Source organism: Gopherus flavomarginatus, chromosome 2 (genome assembly GCF_025201925.1).
Source record: "Gopherus flavomarginatus isolate rGopFla2 chromosome 2, rGopFla2.mat.asm, whole genome shotgun sequence".
Classification (NCBI taxonomy): Eukaryota; Metazoa; Chordata; order Testudines; family Testudinidae; genus Gopherus; species Gopherus flavomarginatus.
In genome coordinates, this window is record NC_066618.1 from 269,383,464 (window position 1) to 269,398,025 (window position 14,562).

At 41.4% G+C, this 14,562-nt stretch overlaps 1 protein-coding gene across 1 annotated transcript in view; it reads right to left on the reverse strand.

Annotated features, from left to right (window-relative positions):
• NUDCD1 (NudC domain containing 1) overlaps nt 1-14,562 on the reverse strand; it is a 159,704-nt gene that overhangs the window by 33,488 nt on the left and 111,654 nt on the right. Inside the window, exon 8 of the mRNA XM_050940947.1 lies at nt 3,544-3,669. Within this exon, the coding sequence (XP_050796904.1) occupies nt 3,544-3,669 (126 nt within the window). The remainder of the gene's footprint in view (nt 1-3,543; nt 3,670-14,562) is intronic.

The window sequence follows — 14,562 nt, forward strand, 5'->3', positions numbered from 1 at the left end:
AATAACGAGTAATGAGAACCTCAGTTTTATTTCTCATCTGAAAGGTAGCACTTTCATTAGACAGTATCCTCTATCTACACCCTGGGGCATTAGTTCTGTACCAATTTATAGGTAAGAGAGTGCCACTTGCTGAATCACCTAGCAAGTGAATTTTTCTAATTAGTCAGAGCTTTAAATATTGCGTGAAAATGAAGATAAATATAATAGTTGCCAGCAAATGTTACAATTTACTCTGTGTTGAAGATGCCACATTTTATCAAACATTTGAGAACTGAATTCCAACTCATCTATTGAGCCGAACACAAAAAGTGTATAACTATTCACAACTCATGATCACAGAAATAAAACCTCTATTGACGGAAAAAAAACAACCTATGGAAAAAAATTTCAAAAGGAAAAACAGTTATATAAAAGCATATTATAAAATTTAAATTAAAAAGTCAATCTAGATTTTTAGTGGAAACAAATCTGTTTTTAAATTAAATCATTTATTAAATGTGTAAGATAAGATTAATATTGTTCTTGTCTCATATAATTACAGCCACCTGTAAAAACCAATCAGTGGTTATTCTTTAAATCTCAAATCACACGGTAACTTCCATTTTCTAATTTTATATTTTACTGATCCTTAAGAGATTTTATACCTATTAATTCTCAAGGGGGACAATCATCCCACTGCACAGTGCACACACAAGGCCCTGAGCATCACTTAGGTGCACTGCGCTGATGTGACCAGATATCAAGCTGTGGGAATGACCTCCCTTGGAGCAGAACAGGCAACACTTTGTTGTTCAAGGTGGCAAAGAGGTTTTCCCCTGGTTTACACAAGCGCTGGCAGATGTTGCAGAGAACAGGTCTTTGAACTCCCATTTGTGATCTTATCCAAAGCATCTGCAATGGGAGTCTGCAACTGTATTCTGGACACCTGGTAGATATGCTGGTATTTTTATCTGATGGGAGATGCCCCAGTTCCACAGCTTTCGCGACTCTGAGCATAAGGACTGGGATCTTTAGGGGACTGACCACTGAGAAGCCAGTCATCCAGATATGGGAACACTGATATTCCTGACTGAGCCACTACCACTGAGATCGAATGATGGAATTATGGTAGCTAATGTCATCATTCTGAACTGTTGTGCTAGGACACAGCTCAAATTCTTGAGGTCAAGGATTGGTCTCCACCCTCTACCTTTCTTGGGAACAAGGGAGGAACTGGAATAGAACCCTCTTCTGAGGAACTCTCGTGGGACTGATTCTATTGCTCCTACGAGGAGGAGAGACGGAACTTTTTTTAGTAGCTCCTTGTAACAAGTGTCCCTGAAAAGGGTCAGGTAGGGGCATGAGGAGGAGGAATGAAATGGAAGTGGATAGAGTAACCCACTTTGATGAGCTCCAGTATCCATTTATCTGAGGTAAGGTGCTCCCAGGCAAGTAAGAAGCATGATAGATTATCTCCAAAGGAGGAGTAGTTGCACAACAGCTGCCTGATGCCCTCGACTGAAGTGTCAAAATTGCCTCTTAGAGGGAGTGGCTGATTGAGTAGAAGTAGGGGTGAGAGGCCCCCGTTTCTACGGTCTGGACTTTCTCCTGAAGGGTTCCTGAGGCTTAGTGAAAGTGTGTGGATGGTAGTGGAATGATCTTGATATGTGAGTGGGATGGGATGTATTATATTGCCTTTTCACTGCAAGTACATAAATGGGACCTTTCCCTGGGGACAGACGTTCAGGATGTCCACAAAGGAATATTTTGACTCTTGGACTTCCTTTACTGGAATCTGAAGAGTGTTCACTAGCCTTTCCATGCCATTCTGGAAGGTCTTAAAATCATCAGCATAGGAGAGGGGGTGGTGCCTTGTCTGGACATGAATAGGACTTTACAGATTGAGATGACATCTCCTCAGCCAGAAATTCTTGCTCCTCCTGTATATCGCCTAGTACTGGAGAAGTGTGCAGTACTGAAGTGCACAGTACTGGAGGATGGTTTGTACGTGTTGGTGTATGGTATGATACCAGTGGGTGCTAGTGCTTTCTCATAGTGGCCCCATGTGTCCCAGTAATCTCACTACAGTGGGTGAAAGGGAAGGGATTCCAATGATAATCTCTCTCTGGGCATATGACATTTGGTGGGTTTCCTAAGATCCTCATCATGAAAGGAACATATGGTGGTAGAGTAGTATAGTATCAGGACGGATCCCAAAACCAAAAACTCTGAGTCCAACAAATCTTTCCCTGAGCTAAGGATCAGGGTGGCCTCCAATGTCTTAACTGGTACCAAAGCCTGGAGACTTAAGCAAGTCTCAACTTGCTACTTTCTCAGAGGTACTGAGGACATGGCACTGGTAGATCTTCATATTGGTGACCCTGGGTTCATGAGAGAGAATGAGATCCTCTGAAGAAAGGAACTGGGAAGGAGGTAGAGGGCTCCGATAGCCTTATATGAAGTTTGGGATGGTTCTGATTGGCGAGATGGAGGCTGTTGAGGTATCGAGGTAATTGCGGTGTCATCTCCTCTTTCAGAGGTATGGTTAGATGCTGCTACCATCGCACTGATGATAGATCTGTTTTTCTTGCAGTGCTGCAAGCTGTCAGACTGTGCTGCCTCAGTAGTTGTTCTGGTGATAGCTATGTCCAAATGAGGTTTTGCCTTTGTACCAAAGCTTCAGTACCACACTCAGTCGGAGCTTCTACAATAACCTTAGAGGGATGAGAGGTCTCCTGAGAACGGGTCTTATGGGGCTCTCTCTTTTCTTCATTTCCTTGAAGAGATAGGTTTCCTCTTCTTTAGAGTTTTATTGTCCAGAACTGCAAATGAAGCAGCAACAAGGACCGAGATGGCCTATGACCAATGCTCCTGGGGATAGGGACTTTCCAGAGCTAGGACTGAACGATCCAAGAAGTGGAGGGAAAGGAGACCCCCTCCCCTCTTCTACTAACACACAAGTGTTAAATAAAATAAATAAGTATCAAAAGAATGCAGAAACAACTACTCAAATAAATAAGGTAAAGAATTCACAAAATGAAGGCAGGAAGCTGCATACAGAAGAACTCTTTCTTAGACACAGGCAGTTGAGAAAGAACAGTGTGGTGGCAGGCTCATTCCTCCCCATAACCTCTCATTAAGAGCATGAGGCATTGCTCTCCTACAGTCACTACATTGTAGCTACTGGTTGCAATTGCATGCACACATCCTGTAGTGGAGCACCGACAGGAACATATATTAGAAGAACTTAGATTTCCAAAATAGCATGGTTGTATAAGCATCATCAATTAAAACCTGTACTGGGGAGAGATTTTCCATTTTTGCAGAAGCGTACTGCTACAGCATATATATTTGTGCAAATACGCAGCTAACTATTACTGAGGTTTTTCATTACAGAAAATATTTACAAGATTTCAATGATGCTACACCAATTTATACCAGCTGAGTGTCTGGTGTGGTTTTTAAGATGTCTCACCACAGAAAACAGAAATCAAGATTTTTCAGTATAGAAATATGAAGGTGAGATACTTGGGTAAGCATAATTGGATTTCATATTTCACTTACCACATGAGTGATTTTCAAGATGTTACCATCAAATCTGCATAAGCTTGTGCTGTCTTCAAGAAAAATATCACACTCCTCTAATTCCTGTGCATTACAAGGAGGGTTTTCTTTGTCAGGGTTTGGATTCTGAAACCAGAAAACAATTAAATGCACATAAAATCTGAAATACCTGGTACACAATATTATACTAAACTATATATTCATAATGAAGCTTTACAGATCAACAGCAATGATTTATATAACAATTTACAGTTCTGCAGCTTCTTTCATACTCAATGATCCAAAAGCATTTCATACATTTACTTATCTACCAGAAAAGCAGCCACTTCTGGAGTGGAAGGTAGTAGATAACTGGTATGCAACACAATGTGCAACAGGGTTGGAAGGGGAACTTTTTGTTGAGGAATACCTGGACAATTCTCTTCTCTTAGGGAAAGTGCCATGCAATCTTTAATATCCATGTATATCAAATAAAACTTGCATTTAAAAGATCTCTTCCAAAAACCTCAAAATAAACTTGGTAATCATGGTAATCATTTTAGCTACTGTACCCAATAAAGGGCTGGGAACCTTGCTGGAATGAGAATTAAGGTTTCACTTTGTTCAGGGCCAAATTTAAGTCAATGGATTTACATCAGGGATAAGTATGGTTCCAATCTAGGTATTTCAAACTAAAGTAATCCCTTCAACTAATGGTTATGTTACTTGTCATAGCACAGCTATACTCCTAGATTCACATGTGTATGTCAATTTTGCATTCATTGGAACTGAAGTTGTAGAGCCTTTTCATTTGCTTAGGATACTGACAAAAGAATACTCACAAAAGGAGTGTTTCTATTTTGACTTTGTTCACTTGTGGGTGGCCCTTTGGATTGTCTACACCTTTTACCAGTTGCCATGCTTCTCCCACACTTATTACATTGACGGCATAGTAAAGTGTCATCGCAGTGAGATAGGTGTTTTCACCTTCAGTTTTAAACCTAGCAGAAATGCCAGAAAGTGATGGGATGACTCACTATGTAGTAGCTCCTGTTTATCTTCCAAATACAAACCTCCTCTCAGCACTTCTAGTAATCACTTACAATTGACATAAGATTTATAGCTCTCTTATCCTTCTGATAATGGAAAAGGATATATGCTTGGCCTTTGGCTGACATTTCTCAAGGCAAAAATTGAGAGCATAGTATGTAGTGGATATGTGCTAAGGGAGATGCACTCAGGAAAGCAGATAACCAGCCCTTTTTTAAAAAAAATTCACTTTAATAAACTAGACTTCATAAAGTACTAGAATTTCTCTCTTGCTTTCTAGCTAGGCATTGATAAAGTACTCAATCTACAACTGTAAGGAACAGTTGTACATTGAAAGGGGATTTATTACTGTTGATAAGCTACAGTATTTTCCATCTCTAATTTCTAGGAATCAAAGAAAAGTGAGACTTTGGTCAAAGGTATTAGTCTGAAATCACAGCTAGTCATAGTACAGACAATTTTTAACAATATCTGGATGGAGGAAACAGTGGGCAGCCTGACTTTGGAGGTGGGGGGAGGGAGGGGCTGTTATGAGGAAAGGTTTCTTCTGAGAGAAGTTGAGCTTCTTAGTGGACAAGAGACTCAGGCCATGTCTACATCTAAAATTTTGCAGCGCTGGTTGTTACAGCTGTATTAGTACAGCTGTATAGGGCCAGCGCTGCAGAGTGGCCACACTTACAGCAACCAGCGCTGCAAGTGGTGTTAGATGTGGCCACACTGCAGCGCTGTTGGGCGGCTTCAAGGGAGGTTCGGGGAATGCGAGAGCAAACCGCGGCGAAGCTGGTCTCCTTCCCCGGTTTGCTCTCGCGTTCCCCGAACCCCGAGCAAGCAGGTCTCCTTCCCTGAGGTTTGCTGGGTGGTTCCGGGAACGCGAGAGCAAACCCGGGAAAGGAGACCAGCTTCGCCGCGGTTTGCTCTCGCGTTCCCCGAACAAGCAGGTCTCCTTCCCTGCGGTTTGCAGGGTGGTTCCGGGAAACGCGAGAGCAAACCGCGGCGAAGCTGGTCTCCTTCCCCGGTTTGCTCTCGCGTTCCCGGAACCACCCAGCAAACCTCAGGGAAGGAGACCTGCTTGCTCGGGGTTCGGGGAACGCGAGAGCAAACCGCGGCGAAGCTGGTCTCCTTTCCCGGGTTTGCTCTCGCGTTCCCGGAACCACCCAGCAAACCTCAGGGAAGGAGACCTGCTTGCTCGGGGGTTCGGGGAACGCGAGAGCAAACCGCGGCGAAGCTGGTCTCCTTTCCCGGGTTTGCTCTCGCGTTCCCGGAACCACCCAGCAAACCTCAGGGAAGGAGACCTGCTTGCTCGGGGTTCGGGGAACGCGAGAGCAAGCCGGGGAAGGAGACCAGCTTGATTACCAGAGGCTTCCTCAGGTATGCTGGGATACCTGCTTATTCCACGGAGGTCAAGAAAAGCGCTGGTAAGCGTCTATACTTGATTACCAGCGCTGGATCACCAGCGCTGGATCCTCTACACCCGAGACAAAACGGGAGTACGGCCAGCGCTGCAAACAGGGAGTTGCAGCGCTGGTGGTGCCCTGCAGATGTGTACACCTCCTAAGTTGCAGCGCTGTAACTCCCTCACCAGCGCTGCAACTTTCTGATGTAGACAAGCCCTTAGTTCAAATTCACTTTCTAATAGAAGCTTTCAAAATTACGAGGCGTGAGCACATGTGGATGTGTGTGTTTTTTGAAGTTTGACCAAAGTGAATTTGTTTATGTTTTGTATTTATTGCCTCCTTCTTGCATTTTGCCTATAGATTGGAATTTTTGATCCTGAACAAAAGAAAAGCAGTTTATGCTAGAAATTTCAATCTTGTCATGTTCAGCAGCCTTTCACGAAGGAAGGAAACAATCCAAAGCACAAGTTAACTGGTTGAGCTGTTTTAGACTTCTTCAGTTTCACACGCCTGTTAGAACTTTTTCCAGTCAAGTTTCTGGATGATTTATGTTACCTTTTTTTATACCTCTAGTAAAGCTACTTCCTTTTAGGATGCGTTGGTGAAAGGTGCACAGCAAGTAAACAACACCTTTCTCCCTTTTTTCTCTTCATAATTGGTACCTGCTTTGCTTAGGAGATGAAGAGCTCACAGCCAAGGCATGGTGCAGAATTAGAGTAGCTGATGTTTTATCCTGAAAGACAGTTACATCTAGTTCTCAGGCATCTGCTCAAGGACATTAATTCTTGAGAGTCTTTCTTAAAATTATTATTCTTGCATATGGATGCCACCAGCATAATATTGTTCAAATTGAGAAACGAAAGAAAACATTTGCTCAGAGATTACGAGTCTATTTCATGAGTGGATTGGGTGAAGTTAGAACATAAGAACGGCCGTACCAGGTCAGACCAAAGGTCCATCTAGCCCAGTATCTGTCTATTGACAGTGGCCAATGCCAGGTGCCCCAGAGGCAATGATCAAGTGATCTCTCTCCTGCCATCCATCTCCATCCTCTGATAAACAGAGGCTAGGGACACCATTCTTTACCCTTCCTGGCTAATAGCCATTTATGGACTTAGCCACCATGAATTTATCCAGTTCCCTTTTAAACATTGTTATAGTCCCAGCATTCACAACCTCCTCAGGTAAGGAGTTCCACAAGTTGACTGTGTGCTGTGGGAAGAAGAACTTCCTTTTATTTGTTTTAAACCTGCTACCTATTAATTTCATTTGGTGACCCCTAGTTCTTGTATTATGGGAATAAGTAAATAACTTTTCCCTATCCACCTTCTCTACATCACTCATGATTTTATATACCTCTATCATATCCCCCCTTAGACTCCTTTCCTTTCCAAGCTGAAGAGGCCTAGCCTCTTTAATCTTTCCTCGAATGGGACCCTCTCCAAACCCCTAATCATTTTAGTTGCCCTTTTATGAACCTTTTCTAGTGCTAGAATATCTTTTTTGAGGTGAGGAGACCACATCTGTACACAGTATTCGAGATGCGGGCGTACCATGGATTTATATAAGGGCAATAATATATTCTCAGTCTTATTCTCTATCCCCTTTTTAATGATTCCTAACATCGTGTTTGCTTTTTTGACCGCCTCTGCGCACTGCGTGGACATCTTCAGAGAACTGTCCACGATGACGCCAAGACCTTTTTCCTGATTCGTTGTAGCTAAATTAGCCCCCATCATATTGTATGTATAGTTGGGGTTATTTTTTCCAATGTGCATTACTTTACATTTATCCACATTAAATTTCATTTGCCATTTTGTTGCCCAATGACTTGGTTTGGTGAGATCTTTTTGAAGTTCTTCACAATCTGCTTTGGTTTTAACTATCTTGAGTAGTTTAGTATCATCTGCAAACTTTGCCACCTCACTATTTACCCCTTTCTCCAGATCATTTATGAATAAATTGAATAGGATTGGTCCTAGGACTGACCCCTGGGGAACACCACTAGTTACCTCTCTCCATTCTGAGAATTTACCATTAATTCCTACCCTTTGTTCCCTGTCTTTTAACCAGTTCTCAATCCATGAAAGGACCTTCCCTTTTATCCCAGGACAGCTTAATTTACGTAAGAGCCTTTGGCAAGGGGCCTTGTCAAAGGCTTTCTGGAAATCTAAGTACACTATGTCTACTGGATGCCCCTTGTCCACATGTTTGTTGACCCCTTCAAAGAACTCTAATAGATTAGTAAGACACGATTTCCCTTTACAGAAACCATGTTGACTATTGCTCAACAGTTTATGTTTTTCTATGTGTCTGACAATTTTATTCTTAACTATTGATTCGACTAATTTGCCCAGTAACGACATTAGACTTACCGGTCTGTAAATGCCGGGATCACCTCTAGAGCACTTTTTAAATATTAGCTAACTTCCAGTCATTGGGTACCGAAGCCAATTTAAAGGACAGGTTAAAAACCTTAGTTAATAGTTCTGCAACTTCACATTTGAGTTCTTTCAGAACTCTTGGGTGAATGCCATCTGGTCCCGGTGACTTGTTAACGTTGAGTTTATCAATTAATTCCAAAACAGCCTCTACTGACACTTCAATCTGTGACAGTTCCTCAGATTTGTCACCTACAAAAACTGGCTCAGGTTTGGGAATCTCCCTAACATCCTCAGCCGTGAAGACTGAAGCAAAGAATTCATTCAGTTTCTCCGCAATGACTTTATCGTCTTTAAGTGCTCCTTTTGTATCTTGATTGTCAAGGGGTCCCCACTGGTTGTTTAGCAGGCTTTCTGCTTCTGATATACTTAAACATTTTGTTATTACCTTTGGAGTTTTTGGCTAGCTGTTCTTCAAACTCCTCTTTGGCTTTTCTTATTACACTTTTGCACTTAAGCTGGAAGTGTTTGTGCTTTCTATTTGCCTCACTAGGATTTGACTTCCACTTTTTAAAGGAAGTCTTTTTATCTCTCACTGCTTCTTTTACATGGTTGTTGAGCCACAGTGGGTCTTTTTTAGTTCTTTTACTGTGTTTCTTAATTTGGGGTATACATTGAAATTGGGCCTCTATTATGGTGTCTTTAAAAAGGGCCCATGCAATTTGCAGGGATTTCATTTTAGTCACTGTACCTTTTAACTTTTGTTTAACTAACCCCCTCATTTTTGTATAGTTCCCTCTTTTGAAATTAAATGCCACAGTGTTGGGCTGTTGGTGTTCTTCCCCCCACAGGGATGTTGAATGCTATTGTATTATGGTCACTATTTCCAAGCGGAAATAGTGCTATAGTTACCTCTTGGACGAGCTCCTGCGCTCCACTCAGTATTAAATCTAGTGTTGCCTCTCCCCTTGTGGGTTCCCGTACCAGCTGCTCCATGAAACAGTCATTTAAAGTATCGAGAAATTTTATCTCTGCATTGCGTCCTGAAGTGAAATGTTCCCAGTCAATATGGGGATAATTGAAATCTCCCACTATTATTGGGTTCTTAATTTTGATAGCCTCTTTAATTTCCCTTAGCATTTCATCCTCACTATTACTGTCCTGGTCAGGTGGTCGATAATAGATCCCTAATGTTATATTTTTATTACAGCATGAAATTTCTCTCCATAGCGATTCTATGGAATATGTGGATTCGCTTAAGATTTTTACTTCATTTGAATCTACATTTTCGTTCACATACAGTGCCACTCCTCCCCCTGTACGACCCCTGTTCTGTCCTTCCGATATATTTTGTACCCCGGAATGATTGTGTCCCATTGATTGCTCTCAGTCCACCAGGTTTCTGTGATGCCTATTATATCAATATCCTCCTTTATCACAAGGCACTCTAGTTCACCCATCTTATTATTTAGACTTCTAGCATTTGTGTACAAGCACTTTAAAAACTTGTCGCTGTTTATTTGTCTGCCCTTATCTGATGTGTCAGATTCTTTTTTATGTGACTGTTTATCATCTGATCCGGCCCTTACATTATCCTCTTCCGTCCTCTGTTCCTGACTATGACCTGGAGATTCCCTATCATCAGACTCTCCCCTAAGAGAAGTCTGTGTCCGAGCCACATGCTCCTCTGCAGCAGTCAGCTTTCCCCCATCTCCTAGTTTAAAAACTGCTCTACAACCTTTTTAATGTTTAGTGCCAGCAGTCTGGTTCCACTTTGGTTTAGGTGGAGCCTCTCTCTCCTGTATAGGCTCCTCCTATCCCAAAAGCTTTCCCAGTTCCTAATGAACGTAAAGCCCTCCTCTCTACACCATCGTCTCATCCACGCATTGAGACTCTGAAGCTCTGCCTGCCTACCTGGCTCTGAGCGTGGAACTGGGAGCATTTCTGAGAATGCCACCATAGAGGTCCTGGATTTCAGTCTCTTCCCTAGCAGCCTAAATTTGGCTTCCAGGACATCTCTCCTACCCTTCCCTATGTCATTGATACCTAACATGTACCACGACCACTGGCTCCTCCCCAGGACTCCACACAAGTCTGTCTAGATGCCTCGAGAGATCCGCAACCTTTGCACCAGGCAGGCAAGTCACCATACGGTTCTCCTGGTCATCAAAACCCAGCTATCTATGTTTCTAATGATCGAATCTCCCATTACTAACACCTGCCTTTTCCTAGCAGCTGGAGTTCCCTCCCCCGGAGAGGTAACCTCAGTGCGAGAGGCAACCCCAGTACCATCTGGAAGGAGGGTCCCAACAATGGGAAGGTTTCCCTCCGCTCCCATTGACTGCTTTGCTTCCCTGGGCCTTTCTTCCTCCTCAACAGCACAGAGGCTGTCTGAGCTGAGGTGGGACAATTCTACAGCATCCTGGAAAGCCTCATCAACATACCTCTCTGCCTCTCTTAGCTCCTCCAGTTCTGCCACCCTGGCCTCCAAAGTCCGTAGGTGGTCTCTGAGGGCCAGGAGGTCCTTGCACCAACTGCACACATTTTGAAAGTTCTGTGGCCTGCAACCTGCAGGAGGTCAGACTGGATGATCATGATGATCCCTTCTGGCCTTAATGTCTATGAGTATAGGCAGTTCAGAGGTACAGACCACAGATCTATTGCTGTCTCAAAACCTGTGACAGAAATATGATCTGCTATAAATAACAGTTTCTTTTCTTTATTTCATAGAGAAAATGAAAGCCTAAATTAGATGAATAAATTATTTGCCAAAACTGTAGTTTCAGGTCAGCCCAACTATTTGCGAATTTGACACAAATCTGCCAAATAGTTTTGGACAAATAAAATTTTTTGAGCTAGATCACTAGGGGACCTATGCACCACTCACTAAACAATCAGAGGAGGAGGAGCAGAAGCAGCCACTCTCCCTAACACCCAAAAGTCCAGAGGTTAAGGACATTCACCCAGGATGTGGGTGATTCAGGTTCAAATCTCTGCTCTGGAGCAATGAGTTGAAACCAAGTCTCCCCTCTTAGTGCCTCAATCCCTGGGCTATTAGTTATTCTGGGGTGGGTCTCTCAATCGCTGATGTTGAAGATGCTCCTCTTTGTATGAATAATTAAAAACTAAATAATTAAAAATTAAAAAAATAATTAAAAACGGATTGGAGCAGGGACTCAAATTTGGTCTCACATGCTTCATGAGTGCCCTAAATACCACACTCTATAGAATCATCCTCTCTCTCTCTCTCTCTTTGTGACCCAGTGCCATTCAAGTATTTCATACAATTTGGAATGGCAGAAATCAGGGCTGCATTCTATTAATCTTAAAACAATTTTTTCAGAGACCGAATTAAGAACATGCAGACTCTACCAAGTGCAATATTGCTGTAGGTCTCATTTTCAAAGTTTATAATAAAACACAACTCTGTCTTCTAAACTTTTTATTAGAAAACACTCTCCTGGAGCACTTCAATTTATTCTACCACAAAAAGTATTCTTTAGCAAACAGATGCAAATGAATAACAATGAGCCTTCATTTCAGATCGAAAGATTAGAATCAAAGTATTGTGCATGTTAGAAAAATATATTTTATTGGATTTTCTAAAATGATTATTTTTAAATATTTTAAAAATCTGAAAATTGCAATGGCATTTTAAAAAAATTCTTACTTTGTAGCTCAGCATCGTTTTAACACAAATTAGTTTTAAAATAAAATACTAAAGTTCAGGTTTTAACTAAAAACAGTTTATGCCTTTTTAATCTTAACATTAACTAGCATTTTTGTTTATCTCAATAGCTAAATCCATTGTTTGTAAATATAAAAATTTAACACTCCTGATTCACTAATAAACTACTATGTGTATAATTTAAGATTACCTGAAAAGTCACCCAAATATTGAATCATATCACCTATACACCACAGAATTTGACTTGCAAAATTCAACAATGATTTTAATAAAATGTTCTCTGGTTACTTTACATCACCTACTAGGTTATCAGCATTGACATGAAGGGCAGTTGAGGGCACTGAGCAGGATCAAGCCTTATATAATGCATTTATAGCTATAAAAATCCAAGCTCAAAAAATTTACACTATGTTCTTAAGAAATCTGTTAAATAAGGTGAATTACTTAACAAGTTAAAACTACAGCTTAAACACTGGACACCTACCCTTCTCCCCCCACAAAAACACAAAAAAACAACAAAACCATCCGAGAGCTTTTTTTTTTTATTTAAAAAGTGTAACTCAAAAATTACATCACAAGTCGCTAATTGTGACTTAATGACCAAAAGACCAAAACTCTTTTCTCTTTAACCCCATCTGGAGGGGTGGAAAAAAGATTAATTCAAAACTTCAGTCAGGATCCACAGGGAGTCACACTTCCTAGATTTCATATCAGATACCACTTTCTAATTAAGCCCAAGGGGCAGTTAAAATAACAGGTTTTTTGTTTTAAACAGGACTTCCGGGATGATAAAAGAAGAGAAAGCTTCATATAAATGTGAGTTAAGCTTATCTTTTGAGATTTCTTGTTAAATGTCATTTACACTCAATCAATATTAAACTGTGTACAATTTCCCCAGAGAGGAAAACGTAGAAGATACTCTAATTTATTAAAAAGAAGAATTTAAATCATAGTGGTTGGAATTTTACTTATTATTTTGATGTATTCATGGGCCAAATTAATCCTTCATGCAACATTCATAAGGTCGAGTTATGCCAAGGATGAATTTGGTTCTGAGTTTCTATATACTATGCTTGTTATATTTACATGACCATAACATATTTAAAAACCTATTTAATTCTCAACCCACCCGTAACAGTATTGCAATATATACTGCAGATTATTACAGGGGGGATGGTTGCACTGCCTATTAAGGTTGCCCAACACTTCTCGCTAAAAAAAAAAAAAAAATGTTTTTAGTGGTTTAAAGCTTTGCCAAACTTTAACCACTCAGGTTGAAATTATCCATGCTGTTGTCTGCCTCAGTGATTTTTCTGGAAATGTTCAGCAAAAAGGGTTCAGCTGTTTCCAAGAATGAGGCAAGGGGGGAAAATATGTTTTTACCCATGTTACAAAATTCTAGTGACTTCTTTGAAAAGCTCTAGCTCTCCCATGCTTTATAGCAAGGACTCAAAATTTGGTAGGAAGGTAACTTGATAGGGATGAGCCTTCTTCCTTCTCTATGAAAAATTTGGCCAAGTTACAAACTTTTGAAAAAAAAATCAGTGTGCACATGTTCAGTAGCAACTTGCTAGAGCTTAATAGATAATATTTCCAAAGGTTCCATCCTCACTGAGCATGCTTGAGCCTCTCAAGTGCTAGTGTTCCAACCGAAGTCAATGGGAGCTGCACTTTGAACACAAAGTGCTATACAATGCAAAGTTCTCTGAAAAATCAGGTCCTAAGCATTTCAGTTTGGACACACGAAGCTAGTGGAATTTTTTTACCTTAATCTTTGTGCCTGTGCTCCCCTTTGTCAACTGGAGATAATACCACCCTCATTATTAATAGTCATCATTATTTGTGAAACATTCAGAATCTCTAATGATGAGCATCACAGACAAACCATAAGGAAAGCAATTATTCTGTCTTCAAACCAGGATTTGAATAGTGTGCACTAAATAATGCATAGGGCCATACAATACTGAATAGCTGCTGTGTAACTACTTTTATTTAGCATGTGTATAGTTGTCTAGCCAAGCGATGATGTGGTGCAGTTATTCGAGGCCATCGCTGAACCTAGTCAGCAGGCACTCATCGTGTGTCATCGCCTGTGTCACGCTGCAGCTGCACAAGGGGTTGTCACAAAGGCCCCAGGATACTGGCTGGCTGAACAGAGACCTTGGCTGGTCCGGAACCTGTTCAACAGGGACCATTCGTGACAGGTCAGGTAGGCAAATTGTGGGGTTGGTTACAAGGCACTGGTTGGGGATTATAACATATCCATTCCTCTCACCAGAGTGTTTCCGCTCTAACATCCTGGCATGGTGGATGAGACTATAATGGGTGACGTGACAGCAAACGTGCAGCTGGTGGTTTAAAAAAAGTCATTGTGCAGCGGCAGGCTTGAGCTGGCGCATACTTGCTCCAGTAACTTGCCAGTGGCAACTTCTCGTCTGACAAGACGAGCAACAATATTGCTCAGAACTGGAAGCCATGGGAGTGGTGTTGGACACAGGGTGCCGGAGATGATACGCTTGGCGTCATG